This window comes from Rhipicephalus sanguineus, chromosome 3 (genome assembly GCF_013339695.2).
Source record: "Rhipicephalus sanguineus isolate Rsan-2018 chromosome 3, BIME_Rsan_1.4, whole genome shotgun sequence".
Lineage (NCBI taxonomy): Eukaryota > Metazoa > Arthropoda > Arachnida > Ixodida > Ixodidae > Rhipicephalus > Rhipicephalus sanguineus.
Window position 1 is genome coordinate 199,717,370 of NC_051178.1, and position 16,556 is coordinate 199,733,925.

The 16,556-nt window shown below is 46.6% G+C and overlaps 1 protein-coding gene across 3 annotated transcripts in view; it reads left to right on the plus strand.

Moving 5' to 3' along the window:
* The window catches only part of LOC119388070 (RNA-binding protein 33), a 61,513-nt gene extending 46,381 nt beyond the window's left edge, over positions 1-15,132 (plus strand). For all 3 annotated transcript variants that reach the window (XM_037655685.2, XM_049413815.1, XM_037655686.2), the window contains 7 exons: positions 3,709-3,837; positions 4,438-4,594; positions 6,125-6,375; positions 10,433-10,669; positions 11,149-11,289; positions 13,464-13,552; positions 14,205-15,132. In XM_037655685.2, the coding sequence (XP_037511613.1) occupies positions 3,709-3,837; positions 4,438-4,594; positions 6,125-6,375; positions 10,433-10,669; positions 11,149-11,289; positions 13,464-13,552; positions 14,205-14,253 (1,053 nt within the window). In that variant the 3' untranslated portion in view covers positions 14,254-15,132. The remainder of the gene's footprint in view (positions 1-3,708; positions 3,838-4,437; positions 4,595-6,124; positions 6,376-10,432; positions 10,670-11,148; positions 11,290-13,463; positions 13,553-14,204) is intronic.
* Positions 15,133-16,556: the final 1,424 nt, after the last annotated feature.

Sequence of the window (16,556 nt, forward strand, 5' to 3'; positions counted from 1 at the left end):
TGCTACCACATTTTAATGATAAAACGGTAACACGCTCCTATGTTGACGATTAGAAAAAAAAAAAAAAAGACAAGCACAATTTTCCTTCAAAGAATGTAAAATTTATTGTCCTGGCAGTTCCTTTTCTTCTGTGAGCCTGTTTTGCTGGCTCTAAGATCACTTCTGGATACGCCTCGGTCGCGTGCTGTTGCCTTGACAAAGTCATTATACGCTGAGTTGCTTAAGAAAGTCTGCAAGGTTTTCTTCGAGGTCCGGATATTTTCCCGTTTTCGGCCCGTAGTAACTTTTCCTGATCGACGTGCAGCTGAAGATATCCCATCGGACTACTCACAGTCACAAGCCTCGTCACGAAAAAGACACAACGCAGCTATATTCACTGTGCAAAATAGCCTTCCTTGGTCGTGTGCTTCCATAATCAAAATGGCTCATCACAATTTGCACTTCACTGGGAACAGATACAACGCGCACAGGTCCTACGCGAACCAACATGAACTGACCACAAAATACGTGCATACATGTGCTCGGCCGCCATTGTGTGATCACGATGACAATGCACCTGACCCCTCTGATTGGTACTTTGCTGATAAAGCCCACACCTCCCCCACCCACAGGTTGTGGTTGAGAGGGGATACCGGCTTTATCCGCTGACTGGTCTTCTTTGTTCATCTCGCGCCCTCGGCGTCGCGATTTGCTTCGCGTCTTTGCTCCAGAAAGCGCCTTTTTTTTTCTTTTTTTTTTTTTTTTGCTTTTTCTCAGTCGCCTGAATGCCCCACCAAGACTGCAGTGTTCGTTTCGCAGAATCGCTAGCGTTGTTGATCACCACACAAGTTCGTCTTAACAGAATACTACAGTTGGGCGGTTCATCTTAAGCGAATTTTTTTTGCATTGAGTCTGTGGGAAACCAAACAAATGTCCCGTGTTGTTCGGTATAAGCGAGAATTCGTCTTAACCGAGTTTGTCTTAACGGGAGTTCATTGCAGTGACATACCAGAGCTATCAACCAGCTGTATTTTTTGGCACTGCCTTTTTATTTAGTGCAGAAAGACCGACTAAGGCTGGTCTGCCTCTCAGTAATACTTGCACTTAGCAAAGCTTTCTCGAGTTGCTTAACACATCGCATGTGGTGATCTTCCACACCGCTGCACTCAACTTTATTTCGCATCAAGCGAAGCACGTTTCTTGTTTCGGCTGATGTCACCCCTTGAGTAGCTGCATCGACACTGCCGCGATCCCCGTGTGTGATGCCACGTTGTTTCGCTTAAGAAAAAGGTCAAACCAGCTGATGCTGCAGGCGAGATCAGTGTAGCCCACCGCTAAGTCCAGAGAATCAGCCTTCTCTGTAAATGTTGTGACAGGAAGGGGCTCCTCTCGCACAATGCAACCACACAATCAGCGCTGTTTTGACGTCCGGAAACTTTGAGCTCGAATACTGTGGGAATGTAGCATGGTGCCGCCACCGGCTGATATTATGCGTGATCCCTCTCTCGAGCAGTGGGAGGCCGTGTTGACCAGCTCAGACACAGTCGTCCAGACAAGGGTCGTGTAGTGGGCCACACAGGTCGCTGTCAACCTTGGGTTGATGGCCATCTAACACGGAAATGTCCCCAACTGTTTTCTGACGAAATAAAGTTTTTCCATCCATCCATCCATCCATCGAGCTCGAATCTGCTTCTTTGATTAGGGCTACCTTTCTTTGAAGCATCAGTGACTTGCTTTGCTTTGGCGGCATTATCCTCACCACATCGCACGGCCGACAAAAAAATCCGCGCGACATGTCTTGCGTAAATAAAATGCTGAAATCGCATCTCTGACGGTAAACAAAACGACATGTGCGACCCGTGCTATTTTGCAGGGCCTGCCTCTGTGCACGTCTATGATGTCACATGATGTGACACAGGGTTGCTTGACAAAGTTGTTATACCGCTAGGTTCTGACTTCACTTTCGGGAACAGTGTCCACTTCGTCATAAGCGCGGCAGCCTCGCGCGACCCTTGTAAAATGTATAACATTTTGCCGCTAGTATTTCGTGAAATGGTTCAGCGCCGAAGTTTTTGTTCCACTCTCAGTCAAGATTTCAAGATAACCGAAATTGGCCACAGAAATACTTCGACATAAAGGGCAATACGACATAGACCGCTTATAACGTAAGTCACCGGAGTCGCGAATATCCGCACTATAAGCGGTACCGCACTATAACCAAAACAACATTTCGAAAGGTTGCACGTGTGCAAAACATGACCAACAGGCAGGCGCGCGATTCCGACTATCGAGGCATACGACTGGGATGAATGTTGGCATCCTACATTTGAAAATGTTGAACGGTTAGCGTCCGCGGACCTGCAGTGCCGACATAACGAACGCGGAAAAAATGCGCAGTAACGGGAAGTCGCCGCGGTAACACACTATGCGTGCGCGCTGTCGAAAACAATGGCGACCACGAACCACCACTCGAGTGTTTCACACGCCCACGTTTTCGTTAAAGATGTAGGTCACCTTTTCTAAATGCAACAACTGCAAAATGTTTCATTGACTCGGCACCAAACCGCAACTTCTGTAGTCCGTGGCTGCCGACATGGCAGCTAGCGCTTGTTAGGCCTAGCGTGCGCGTTGCAACTTTGCCTGCTGTCGCGAGAAGCTTGCCCTTGACAACATGGAGATCGGGAGTAGAAGAGATCGCACTCGCGAGCTAAACCGAGGGCATCACGCGTGAAACGAACTTTCGGTTCACGGTCGGGAGAACAGCCGCGGCAACTATCCTGAAAAACTATTCCAAGCTTGTAAGTACGCCTGTTGGTGGCAAAGGCGAAAGCTCAATCGCGTTTCAAAGCATTGTTACTTGCGGGGGAATCGAGGTCGCACGTGCAATATCTGCGCTCTACGATGAAGCAACTATTTTCCCGACGGAGACAAACAGCGGTAACGTGCTCTTGATGTGGATGCGGGCACCCGTTCGTAGCGGAGTGCGAATATCAAGCGGCCAAAGGGGGCAAAAGCTTCTCCGTCGGCCACGCAACCGCTCGACCTCCTCACACCACGCACCCGCGCCGGGCTGCCGCCAGGCTGCTGCCCCCCACCGCCATGCCTTTTTTTTTTTCTCCCCCCACTCCTTGTTCTTTCGTTCCACATCCCCTCCTCCTTTGTAACGCCGTTGCCGGTGCATCTCCGCTGAGAAGCGCGCTCACTCCCTCACATCTCTGAGAACGTTCCGGCCGCCGCATTATAGCCGGTCTTTCATCTCGGGGTACTGCACAATAAGCGGTATGCGTATACATGGAGTTCTAGGGGAGGGTAAATGGGAGTCAGAAAAAAACGCATTATAGCCGGTACTGCACTGTAAGCAGTTACGTTATAAGTGGTCTGAGCTGTATATATATATTGCACCTATGGGAAATCATTCGGTACTGCGGAAAATTTCGTACCGCGGAAGAGATGAGAGTTCGAGTTAACGAGGTATTACTGTAGTGGCATGCTTGCGGACATGTGGCATTATGAGCATTTGTAATTCTCACATTATGCACCATCTAAAGTTGATGCATTGCTTGTTTAGTTGGGACAGATAGGCATTTCGCAGAAACTGTTTGTGCGTGACTTCCCTTCTTTGTGTGCGACTGCCGTTGTGGCAATCATGTTAAAACATGGACAGTTTAATCAATTTAAGTCAACACCTGTTGAAAAGCTTTCTATTTAATATTTTTGCATACGCTGCAGCCTCGAAAGCAAAGCCAGGGTCCACCGGCTCGCACGGTGAACAACGCTAACATCAAGGAAGTGCCGATCTTGGATTACTTGCCGCCACCCGAACCTGAGAAGGCAACGCTGCCTCCAGCAATTGAAGAGGTAACATCCCTGACATTATCACAGCAATCTGTTGTGCCGAATACTCAATATTGTATTTGCGAAAAGCCTTTGGTGCAATAAAGTTATCCATAATCCAGAGGGAAGCATGTTGGATGTTCAGAAGCGGTGCAACAAGCTTCGTACCATGCGAGTGTCGTTTTTGTGGCACCAGTTCTACTTTGAACTGTTCTAAGGACCCACCTTCTACATTGGGGCACTCCAAATTTTCTTACCAGGCCACTGCTTCACTAACTAAATTAGCCTTAAACGGGGTTGGGCCACATTCAACTTTGTGAGCATCTAGCTTTTTCTGGCTCTGTGTGATTTCATTTTTAAAGTCTCGTGAAATGGTGACTTTCCTTTATTGTTATTTTGCTTTGCTATAGGTGAACCCTCTCAACTGTTGTTCTGCAGAATGGTAACCTCGTGAAGCTTTTATGATCTCTGGAAGAAAAACAGGAACAGGAATGTGAAATGTTCAAGACTATCATGAGCTGTTTGAGAGATCTTGTTTTAGGCTCTAGTAAGCAGTGTTTTTCGGTAATGCTGCACAGACTTGTGTACTTATGTGAGACCATATAATTTTCTTTCTTTGTTCAGGATGCAGCCACTCAAGAGCTTCGGCGCAAAATTGAGGAGCAGAAGAAGCTGCGAGAACAAGTTATGCGCATCAAGGAAGAGCGTCGCAAGCTTGCTGTCATGCAGCGACAGAAAGACTTACTGGAGCAACGGCTCCAGGCTACTGCGCAACCACCAGGTACAGAAAACACAAAATGCTAAATACGACTGAAATATTGCACCTTGTAGAAAGTGTAATTTCAGATAATGCTTATAGAGGCAAAGCATGTGAAAGAAAAGTGTACTGCGCCACACTTAACGTGCGTGGCTTATCAGTTCATGAAATCACATCAGCACTCTTTTTCTTGCTTGAAATTCTCACCTATTTCCATTTGCCACTGCTGTTCTCGAGCAGCAAGCAATGGGGGGTACCAAGTAAAATGCAAAGCAAGACACGCTTTCGACTAGCATATGCAGCGTAATAAGTGATTTACTCCGTAAAGTCTGCTCTTTGTGCTTGTCAAGGAGGGGACAGGAGGAAAAGCAGATACTGAGGCCATAAAAAGAAATGCGAACGGCGCGGCACATTAGCGCTCCGCTGTTTGTTTTCATCGTACTCCTACCTCAGTGGTGCTAGAGTTGTCCTTGATTGCATCATGAATGACTAGTGTCTTTTTGTTACCAGCCAGATTACAAGCACTCAGAAAGAAATGTGAACATTGGAGTGTGTAGGGGCTGCACTGTTTGCATTTATTTTTATATAGTACGCTACTGCATGGAAAAAGTGTGCTACCAGTAGTATTTAAAGTTAAGCCCTTTTAAACATTCTTTGCTTATGTATAGTAGAATTGTGTTCTGACAACTCACGTTCAAGCTGTAGAAAATGCTTGTTTTTTGTGGTTGAATTGTGAAAGCTGTATTTTTTAAATGGCCGCGCCTATAGTGCCGGCAGCCGGCATATTATCCCGGAAGAAAAGTTGCCGGCAGTTTTTTCTCTATTGGATGCTCATTACCATGTGACTTATCTGCCGGCACATTTCTGGTGAGCCTGTCGTGCCGGCAATACATGTGCATGATTGTGCGTGATGCCCGTGTCACTGCGACACTTTGCCTAGCTTCGAGAGACGTTTCAACGCTATAGACATCGATGGTTTTCCACAAACGAGAGTACATTATTTTCCTGTTGCTCAGTGAAGGCCCTCTGCGCCCTTCTGGTGCGCTAAGCTAATCGTGGCTTCGCCCTCGCTTCGCAAGTGCGGCCATTTCGCTGACGCTCAATGGCCGGTTGGCAGGGTCTCCGTCACGCGCTACTGGCTGTTGTCGCGGCCACGCGCTGTTTTGCCCGCGCGCCTGCCCCTTCGGGGCAGGCGTGCGGGCTGGTCAACTTGAGGAGTCAAAGGACGCCTGAGGCTGGCATCTCCGGTATCGCGAGGACGCCAATGTATCGTCAATTTGACTGTGACTGCAGGAAACGTGCACTTCTTGTGTTACCAAGTGGCAGTGACCAGAAAAAGAGCCACGTTCACGCGGAGCGCCGTTACCGACTACACGTGCGGACAGCCAATGGCGTACGATCCGACACGCGAACAAAAGCTCGAAAAGGGCCGTCCTGCTGAGGTCACGTGGTCGCGGGCAGCCAATAGGAAAGAACTGCCGGTAACCAGTCGACCGATATAATTGACCGGCAGCCGGCAATATAGACACTACCTTTTTAAATATTTTGTTGCAGTGGCTAGCACAGCACCCAGTGCTACGAGCACGCCAACAGAGAAGCCACAGGCTGCAGCCAGTACAAGCGGAAACGTGAAGCAACGATTGGGCATAAGGCCAGCGGCACCAGCTCCTGCGCAACAGACGGAGTCTCCTCCTGTTCTTAAAAAAGTGGTCATTGTGAGGCGAACTGGACAGCAGCAGCAGCAGCCGCCTGTAGCAACAACGGCACCTCCAGCTCCTGGCCCTGCCAACCAAATGAACACAGAGGTACGAAATTGAGCATTCCATGTTTGGCTCCATTGAGACACAACTTAGACAGAGTGGAATGCTCCATTTGGAGTATTCCATTCTGTCCAAGTTGTCTTTATGTTTGTGTTAGCAAGCATTTGTCCACTGGTACCGTAAACTGCTTCTGCTCACCATTCAAGCAAAAATGAACAAAAGAAATTGTTTTCAGATGATATATGACGATCTGGGCAATTGATAACAAAGGACAGCAATACCTAAATGAGTTTTTGCACCCCTTTGAAAGTGCAGTACACCTTCTTTAACTTGAATTCAGATGTTTTGGAAATGTCTTGCATCGAAATTTTTTTCCTGGCTTGGTGTAAACGAAATCCTGATCCAGAAAATATTTCTTTGCCAGACTCTAGATATGTCAATCTCAGCTGTGTAGATACCAAGAAAAAGTCATTGTTCTACGGTTTTCATAGTTGTTGCACAGCAGTCATACAGTAAAACATAATAATTCAAACTCTGTTATTTTGAAATCCCACTTAATTCGAAGAACTTCTGCAGTCCCCTACATTCTAATGTAGATTTGACTGGGTAATTTGATTTGAAGCAGCAGCGTGCACCATCCTGGTAAACTAGAAGATTTTTGATGCTGTGTAGCTGTTCCCCATCCGGTTTTGCCAAAAACCTGAGGAAACGACGTCCTCTTGGAGCCATAAGGTAATGCCGCATAGCAAAGCTAATGATTGATAGGTAGAGCTGTGCGAATAGCAAAATTTTGGGTGCAAAGCGAATTCGAATATTGAAGTGTAAGTGCGAATCGAATAGAATATTTTTCAAATATTTCTAGAATATTTCTAGAATGTTTCTCGAATACTTCAAAGCGAAATAGCAGAAAAAAATGTTAGACAGTATTCCTAGGCATATTGTTATGAGATAGCTACATGAAAGTGTTTCTTTTCCCTAGGTTGACGAAGCACTGTCGGGGTGGTGTTTCATAGTTGTCTTATCAAGAATGAGGCGATGTAGAGGCCGAATTGTATTTATGTACATGATTTGGTGCATTTAAAGTGTTGCCGACAACACTTTACACATGATAGGCAAAGATGTCATTTCCTCAGCCTGTCCTCCTCTTTCAACTTCTGTGGAAGCCCAACTGATGTGGCAGACAAGGGTTTGCTCCCTTCAAGTCCGGAGTTCCAAATCTGCCTCGTAGACGTCGATATATAAGAACATCTGAAATTTTGGATGCCAAAAAGCTTCGGCTGCCGATTTTTCGGACTTCCTGCCCAAATTTCAGGTCTGAAACAGCATTAATTGAGCCCCCACCTCTGCCACATCTTTCATCTTCATGTTGGAATCAGCATTTTCTTGAGTTAGTACATTTGCGACCGTAGCAGAGCTTGAAAGGCAGCTTTGCCGCAATACCGGGGTGTGATGAGGTGAAGCATACTGAAAATCTAGGGACCACTTCAGTCGGACGTTGACTGTGTCTTGGCAAAGTTCTACTGTAACGGAGCTTGAAAGGCAGCTTTGCCGCGATACTGGGGTGTGATGAGGTGAAACATAATGAAAATCTAGGGACCACTTCCAATCAGACGTTGACTGTGTCTTGGCAAAGTTTGACCGTAACGGAGCTTGAAAGGTAGCTTTGCCGCAATACGAGAGTGTAATGAGGCGAAGCATATTGAAAATTTGAAGGGGTCACTTTCAATCGGATGTTGACTGTATTTGTTTCTGGGAAGTTCGAATAGTAAAATTCCAGTGCGAATCGAATCGAATAGCAAACACTATTCGAAAAATATTCGAAATTTTGAATATTCGCACACCCCAATTGATAGGTGAAGCACCCCGTCTTAGTTGCTGCCACCATAATAAGGAAACAAAGAAAGAAAAAAATACAGGGCAGTCATTGGTCACGCCTCTGGAGGGGACAATGTGCTTCACCACAACACAGCGGTAACACGTGGGCAGCTTGACACGTGCACCTCACAGTGTTAGCACATCATGATACAAACATTCAGGTATTCTCCTCATTGTACAGTCATGGCCATAAATCTCCCAAAAAGTGGTGCTGACCCCACCACAAAAAGAAAATGATAGCAAAAGGTAGTGGTTCTAAAATTTTCTGGCCTGAGGAACACCAACGGCTTTCCATAGGGGCATGCCTACCACATGGCTGCTTTTTTAGGTGCCACACGAAATAAGTGGTGTCTTCATGCAAATGAAGTGTACACACAAACGTTATTAGTTTTCGCAATGTGCATCGCAATGTGGAATGATGTTAAGCTCAACTTTGCCACGATACAGCACTCTCGTGTAGCGAAATGTACTAAAGGAAGGGTCCACTCACTGTCACAGGACACAGCGCAGTCCGTATTTTCTTGCATATACAGTCGCCGTCTGTTTATTTGGACGCTGAAAATTTGGAGTTGCTCTTTTATTCAGACACCTTCGCAGCACCGCCACTCGTCCCATTGAAGTAATGCAAACTCACGACCGAAAATTCGGACGCCACACAGTGTGGCGTTCGATTTTTCGGACTCCGGCTGGCTGATCGAGTGCGACATTGAACGCCACGACAAGCTGTCAGCAATGTTTGCAATATTTTCGCTGGGTTGCCAGCACTGAAATGCTCCACTGGCGATAGCTGGCGATTGTGCCAGTGTCAAAAATCCACGCAGAAATTGCTGATTTCGGAGGCTCTGTTTGTTAGCTACACGTAACGGTTGCCTTTTGGCTTTAGTCAGTCGAGTATCCATTGAACGGCTATTGCGGAACAGCATTGCACAGCAGGCCAAGCCAAGCCGAGATAGGAATCAGCTCGGTGCAGCGTTTGAGGTGAATGACAGCGCGTACGAGTACGACGCGGATACTAACTCCTACTATACTCGTACAAAGAGAGTACGCCAACACAAGCGCTACAACATCAGCTAGCCCAGCATCGTTCCCTTTTGGCGTTTGAGGGTTTGCATTGTCGGATGTTTCTGTGGCTGGGACTGATCTGCGCCCGTTCCATGTGCGCTGTCGGAACTAAAGAAACGTGGCAACAACAAGGCCCTGACAATGGCGAAAAATGCAGCGATTATTCGCCAAGTGGGAGGCGGCTGACCTCAATCCGAAGTTGCTCGGGAGTTTTCGCCGAGTTGCGCGATGAGATCATCCGTCAGCTACTCGAACCAGCGCATGTGGACAGTGGCTGCTGTGATGACGCACCTCCCACACCACAGCCATCAAATGCGGAATTAGCGTAGGCTGTTGCAGTGCTATAGCCAACCCACAGGGGTGGCCAAACATTGGCTGAAATACAGGCCGACTAGGCTGCGTGTAAATGTGCATGTCTACAGACACGCATTGACAAGTCTTTTCCGTCCACTGGGTCTATACAGGTGCTTTTTTTGTGGTAAATCCTTTTTTTTCGGACTCTCGATTATTCGGACTTTTCGGTGGTTCCCGCTGAGTCCGAATAAACGATCGGCAACTGTAACTCACACCAGAAAACAGAAAAATGTGCTTAAAAAGTCTAGGTGTGGGTTATATGCAGGGGTTACATACATTTTTTTTTCTTTTTTGTAGAGTTGTAGTTAGGGGTGCGGGTTATATGCAGGGGTGGGTTATATGTGAGAAATTATTTTGTTCCTTACAATGTGCACGTAAGAGTACAGTATGATCACCTACATTTGAAACTTCACTGGCAATTCAGAAATATTGATGATGTTGCTGTGGTCCCGAGTATAAAAACATACTTTTTTGCTGTTGTTGTGTCCTCTTTCATTGTGCTTCGCTATTGTGTTGTGGTTCTCCTCCACAGGCATGCATTTCAGCTATCCATGAAGTGTATCACAGACCGCTCTCTGATCATCAGTATCAGGGCATGCCATAGCATTCTCTTAAAAAACTGTTGGAGTTTCATTCAAGCGCATCCTTGGTTTAAACTCGAAAACATTGTGTACGTTTTAGGTTTGAGTAAATATAGTAAGCCATTGAAGGGTAACTTCTGTTATGAATCTCGCATAATACGATGGTGTGCAATGCTTGTCATAAAGTATGCCGTAGTGAGTGTAGTCCAAACTGTCGTGGCACTTTCCAGATGGCTCCTCCACGTGGTGTGGGAAGTCTACGAGGCCGAGGTGGTGCAACCATAGCCAGTCGTCTTGGGCCTGTGCGCACAGCGGGCCTGGCTGCAACAGGTACCGCTGGTGCACCGCGGAAGGTCATCCGCATTGTGTCCAACAACGGAAGGCTGCAGGCAGTGAATGCTGCAGGAGCAACGGCAATGATGCCACCACGCCTGATCGCTCCCGGTGTGCCAACAGTGCGGCCCCAGGCAAGTTACGAATGGCTTTTGTTTGCCGTGTGCACTGGCCTTACCACTTGTGGGAGTTGGCCTCCAAATTTGATGAATTTGGTAGTACTCCTTTTCAGCCCTAACCAACTAAGGGCTGCATTACATGGCAGTTTTGTTCCTTTCTTATCACCTGTCACTGCAAGAGGCCAGCAGAGACAATAAATAATACAGCCCTTAGGAGCTTATTTCTTAAGGTCTCATTTTATATTTTGTTCTTATTGTGTTTCATCAGCAATATGCCAGTCTAACTTTGGACATCACTGTCTTAAAGTTACTACATTCGAACCTTATCATAACCATGTCTCACCTATTGCAAAGGTACCTTTGTTCTGTCCATTTTCCTTGCATTGCGGTCTGACGTATGCTACTAAGAAAGAAAACATGCTTCGAAACACGAGTCTTTAGCACCTCCCAATTAAACATCTTTTCAATGTGCATTGCTTTTCTTACACGTGCAGGCACCTGGAGCTGTGATGATGCATGCGCCGGCTAGGCTACCAAATGCAACAGCTGTTGGCAGAGTGCTGGTGTCAAACTTGTCGGCATCCACAAATGAAAACTCACTTCGCCATCTTGGCCGTTCTTGTGGAGTTGTCACTGTGAGTCTTTGTGTGTGCGTGTGAGTGATTGTTTCCTTAGAGTAGTGTTCCCACTGAAATCTAATAGAGTACTCATACAAAAACTTGTTCTAAGGTGTGGACCACCTGCAGTATTGACAAAGAAGAACGGAATCGATTCGGTAACAAGCTTCAAACGTTTGGGAGGAGAAAGTGCTAGCTTCGAGTAGAACACTCGGTCCCCTAGTGCAACACTAGCTTTTTGAGCCAATGTGGCAACAGCTCATTGCTTTCATCTGTGCAAGCAAACACACTTGGACCTGTCCCACTCCTAAAAGTGGCAGAAAATAATGGTGTGTTTGGTTTTTGCCAATTAAGAGCATGCAGTACACTTCTAATGATGCACTACAGCACACATGCTATCAAGCAGATTAGGCTTGTGCGAATAGTAAATTTTAGGCTCGAAGCGACTGGTGATTTGGTCGAATAATTTCGAATCGAATTTGAATACTATAAATCACGAGTTATAAAGAAAGGTGAGCATATTTGTTATGACCTAACTAACCTGCACAATTTAATTGAAACACGGCATGTGCAGATGTCGTGGAGATGAGCGATGAAAAACAAGGCATGAGCGATGTCATGGAGATGGAGAGCGCCAAGTATATGGAGCTTGGCATGATGTCGGTGACAGAGGCGTAGGTGGGTCGTAATATGGGCGGTTCGACTGGCTGGTGGCGAGCGACGCGACTCTAGGCGGCTGCACATCATTTCAATAACGCACCACGTGGCTGGTGTAACCGCATGCAAAGCATATGGGGCGGTTGTCAGATGTGCACCATTGGTTCATTGGGGCAGGGCCTACCCATGGTGCAGGACATGATTGACGGGGCGGCAGCTGATATGACAGCATGGTGGGCTGCAGTCGTGGCCTATGCATGACGTCGGCATGCATAGGCCACGACTGCAGTGTGGTCTGCAGTGTGGTCGACAGCTGTTGAACGTAAGCAAAGTTCAGCTGAGAGAACTGACGCGCGATTTCCTCGCGCACGAATAACTTCACCTCTGCGAGCAATGCGGAGTGGTCGGATATGATCGACAAGCCAGCGAGCTCGGCACTGCGTGTTGGAGAGTGACGGGTCATGGACCTCTGCCAGCGCAGCTTCTCATAGCTTTGGCAGAGCGTTGTGACCTCTGCCACTGTGCTGGGGTTTTTGGCGAGCAGCATGGTGAAGGCATCTTCGTCGATGCCTTTCATAATGTGCCTGATCTTGTCAGATTCCGACATGGTGGCGTCCGCTTTCTTACACAAATCAAGGGACATCTTGGATGTAGCTGGTGAATTATTCACTGGCCTGCTGAGCTCGCTCCCGTAAGCGCTGTTAGGTCTGCAGCTTACGAACGGCAGGGCGGCCAAACACGTTGATAATGGCGGTCTTGAAGTCGGATCACGTTGTAAAATCTGATGTGTGGTTGTACCACAGGCCTGCCAAACCCAAGACGTAGAAAACCAAGTTGGTCAGTTTTCCTGCCTCATCCCATTTACTGGGGACACGCGCTCGTAAATTGCAAGGCAGTCCTCTGCATCGTTCGCATCTGTGCCAGTGAAAACAGGGGGGTCGCGAATACGAGGAACATCGGGACATGAGGTCGGTGCAGGCTAAGGCATTTGCTGGGCGCCGTCTTGAGGCATGGTAGCTGGCAGGGTACGGGATCAAAGTGCCAGGGGCATCAAATGAGGACCGAAGTTGTGACAGCACAGCACTCAGCGGCAATACACAATGGCGACAGTCAAGGCAGAAGCACGGACTCGGCATGAGCGGCATTCTTTCAGGAGAAGCCAAAGAGGACAACTCAATAGGAGGCGCTGGAGAGTGCAACCCATTACTCCATTCCAAGGCTTCGCTACATTGTAGACATCTCTGACAGCTTGTCATAGCATTCAACGTCGCGCTCGATTAGGCAGCTGGAGTCCAAAAAATAGAACGGCGCATTGTGGGGCGTCCGAATTTTCAGTTGTGAGTTTACATTACTTCAATGAAACGAGTGGTGGTGTCACAAAGGTGTCCGAATAAACGGTCGGCGACTGTATTTTCACTTCTAATGTATATGCCCACTCTCATTACTTTCTGCATGAACATTCTAGCAAAATGTGGTTACTAGGTGACCTTTTAATCCAAAGTTTCAAGTGATATTCATGAAACCTCTTCTCACAGGAAATCATACTTGACAAGAACCAGCGTCAGGCAGTCGTCAAGTTCAGAGAACATCAACAAGCCGTGCAATTTCAGAAGAAATATCAAAGGTAAGGTTTCTTTGGTCAGGTGCCACATTATGTCTCCGGTCTCCACATTTATGCCTAGCCAGAACATTGGTGTGCTATTATTGCGATAGCAACTTTATCAACACTCAAAGGAAAAGCTTGTTGACGGCGTCGCTGCGGTGATCTGTACACGGTCCATATGCAATAACCTGTTGTTGCGCACCGCAAGCACAAATTGGCGGGGGGGTGCGGGCAGAGCATGCATCTACTCTTCTAGACAGCTTGGCCATGACCAGTCAAGTAGTGGCAAAGTTTGTGCAAAGTGGTGCAAGCACCCTACCTTGAAAGTAATGTGCAGGGGTTCCAAAAGCTGAGCAAGCCGGTCGCTTCGTGTGACTCTCTCCGCTGGCATCCCCAGAGCTCTGTGCGCCTAATGCTGCAGCTCAAGCAACTCAACACAGCGTGGTTGCTTACCCTGGGAGTTAGTGCCACAGATGTGTCGACAATACAAGAACAAAACTTTTTACAACTCGTTAAACTTGAACATATGTTGTTACGCTTTTATGTTCTTTTTGCAGCAGGCTGCACTCAAAAGTGATCTTTAACATTTTATTAGTTGTATTTTTTGTGTGCAAGTGTGCGTAGAATTGAGTGAATCTTGTCCTGTTGCCTAGAGTTCCTCCCGCACATGCAGGCACATGTTAGACCTGTCTATGATTCAAGTCAGCCTGCTTCCACCGTGAGGGTGGGAACAGCACTTCTGCACTCGGGACAGAGCCATAGCAAGGAGTGATCTGGGATCCAGAGTACCAGACCACGTCCCGAGAATGCTACCGCTCCAGGCTGTGAGCACCAGGGTCAATCACCGGTAGCTCTGCATTGGTCATCACTCCGCAAGGGAAGTGCTCACCCCCCACCCACACAGGTTGTCTGCCTCTTGCAAACTGCTCGCTAGAAGGGCCTCTTCAGCTTCTCTTGGCTCTGCAGTACACTTGTCTGTTTGTTATGCTCTTGCTGTAACGTTTTGCTGTGCTAGCAAAATGAATTGCTATTGTTTGAGTCTTTCTTGATGTGGGGAGTGCTTGACACAGATTGTACCTTGATTCCTGGACTTTTACAACTGTGTTGAAGATGAACGTGCTGTCAGGAACAGTTCGGCTTCGGGACAGAAAACGTGTGTGTGCGCGTGTGTGTGTGAACTGCCCATCTCTTTTTTTTTATGTGGAATTTGCCTATGGACCGTCAGTTCTTATATGGACAGGCACTTTCCAATGACACTCCAAGTCTGTGCGACTGAACTTCAAGTGTGCTGCTTGTGTGAGGCACCAGGCTCTGCTAGGTGCTGATGGGTCGTGACACAAAGGTCAATTTCACACTGGTTGGAGGCTTTACAGCGAGGCTTCAAGTTTCCTAGAAACTTGGTCGTTTTTGCGCTGTACAGGATACATTCAGTGCCGAGGATTTTGTGGAGACTGTCGAACTTTGAAGAAGCATTCATTGAAGACCTTTTTCGGCTTTTTCGTTTGGCAACGTACAGGCAACATTGTCCTTTGGTCTTTTAAAGCTTGGCTTTCTTCAGTATGCACCTAGTTCACCAAGACGTGAGAATAAAGAAAGCTAAAGCTCCAACAAAGGAACATTTTTTCTTTCAATAAGCTGCAGGCCAGGTTTTTCTGCATTATAGGGTGGGGCTCATGAGAAGTTCTTTTGAGAATCTTATTGTTGGAAATTGGTTGTTGAAAGTTATGTGCACATATTTCCTCACCTAAACTCTTAGGTGTGTGTGTTTTTGCGCAGTACTCTTTAGCGGACCACTAATTGTGGGTAATGTTTAATATAATGAAGGACCTTGGAAATCCATTATTCGCTAAGACTCTCTCCACATTTCTGTCAGCTGATGGGTTCCAAAGTATAGTTGTACAAAGCCTCTGTACTTCTGGTATCTTCTTTTTCGTGCTCATGACAATAACTGGTATTCAGCAACCAACCGATATTCATTTGTGCAGCATTCTGTCAAAGTTTTTATCTTCCTGTGACACTGTTCTTTGGCATCACAGGACATACACGTTCCGCCAGCATACACCTCCTCACGTTCATATCATCTAAGTCGTTTTCTTGAACTGCCTTCTATTTCAAGGCTTTTAAAACCAATTTTCTGTAATTTAGAAAGGATTGCATGTGTTCTCAGGAGGTATGGTAATTCGGTCAGCATTCTGCATGCATTTTTTGCTGCAGCTGTTGCCTCTTGTTGAGTTCCTATTTTCTCTTGCTACCTGGAAACTGTAGCATGGAGCTCCCATCTTCAAATATCGTGTCATTTTCCTACTTCCCCCTTGTACAAGTGTGCAAGAAAGGACAGAAAATCTTAAGTCCAGGAATTTCAGACAGAAGTGGGAGATTCAGAAACTGTTTTTCATTTACTACGTGATGGTTCATGACATGATATCCGTGACTGGCAAAGTTTTACAAGGAGTAGGTGTACATGTAAATCTTTTGTTGTAGTTAATCATGTTAAGATTCACCTAGCGTGTGAAAAGGTTCAGCTACAGTGGAACCTTGTTAAACCTTGCCTAATTTGGCCATAGTTTCCTAGTATTACAAGTTCAAAATCCCTAATTCGGCTGTCATTCACCCCTTGCAGTCTTGTGTTAAGCCTTACCTGACATGCAAGAACCTGTGCTCCGGTCAGATTTCGGGAAGCCCCCGACAGAAATGTGTGCTTGTGTATACAAGTTTCTTTGTGTTTCTCACATAGATTTCTTCAGAAGCTCTTTAAACTGTTCATAATGCACCTCATAGAGAACAAATACGAGCCTATCACTTTTTTTAGCACGAAGCTCCAAGAGGTTGGCAATCCTTTTTTTTTAAGTAGCTTTAATGAATCATAAGATGGGTTTTCATACGCCAAGATGCAATTATGCCGTTGCGAAAGGCTCCAGATTAGTTTACCAGCTGAGGCTTTTTTTTAGTGTTTGCCTAAGTCTGTGGGCGTTGTTGCATTAAACCAGCAACCCTGAGCTCGGCAACACATCTTCATAGAAACTAG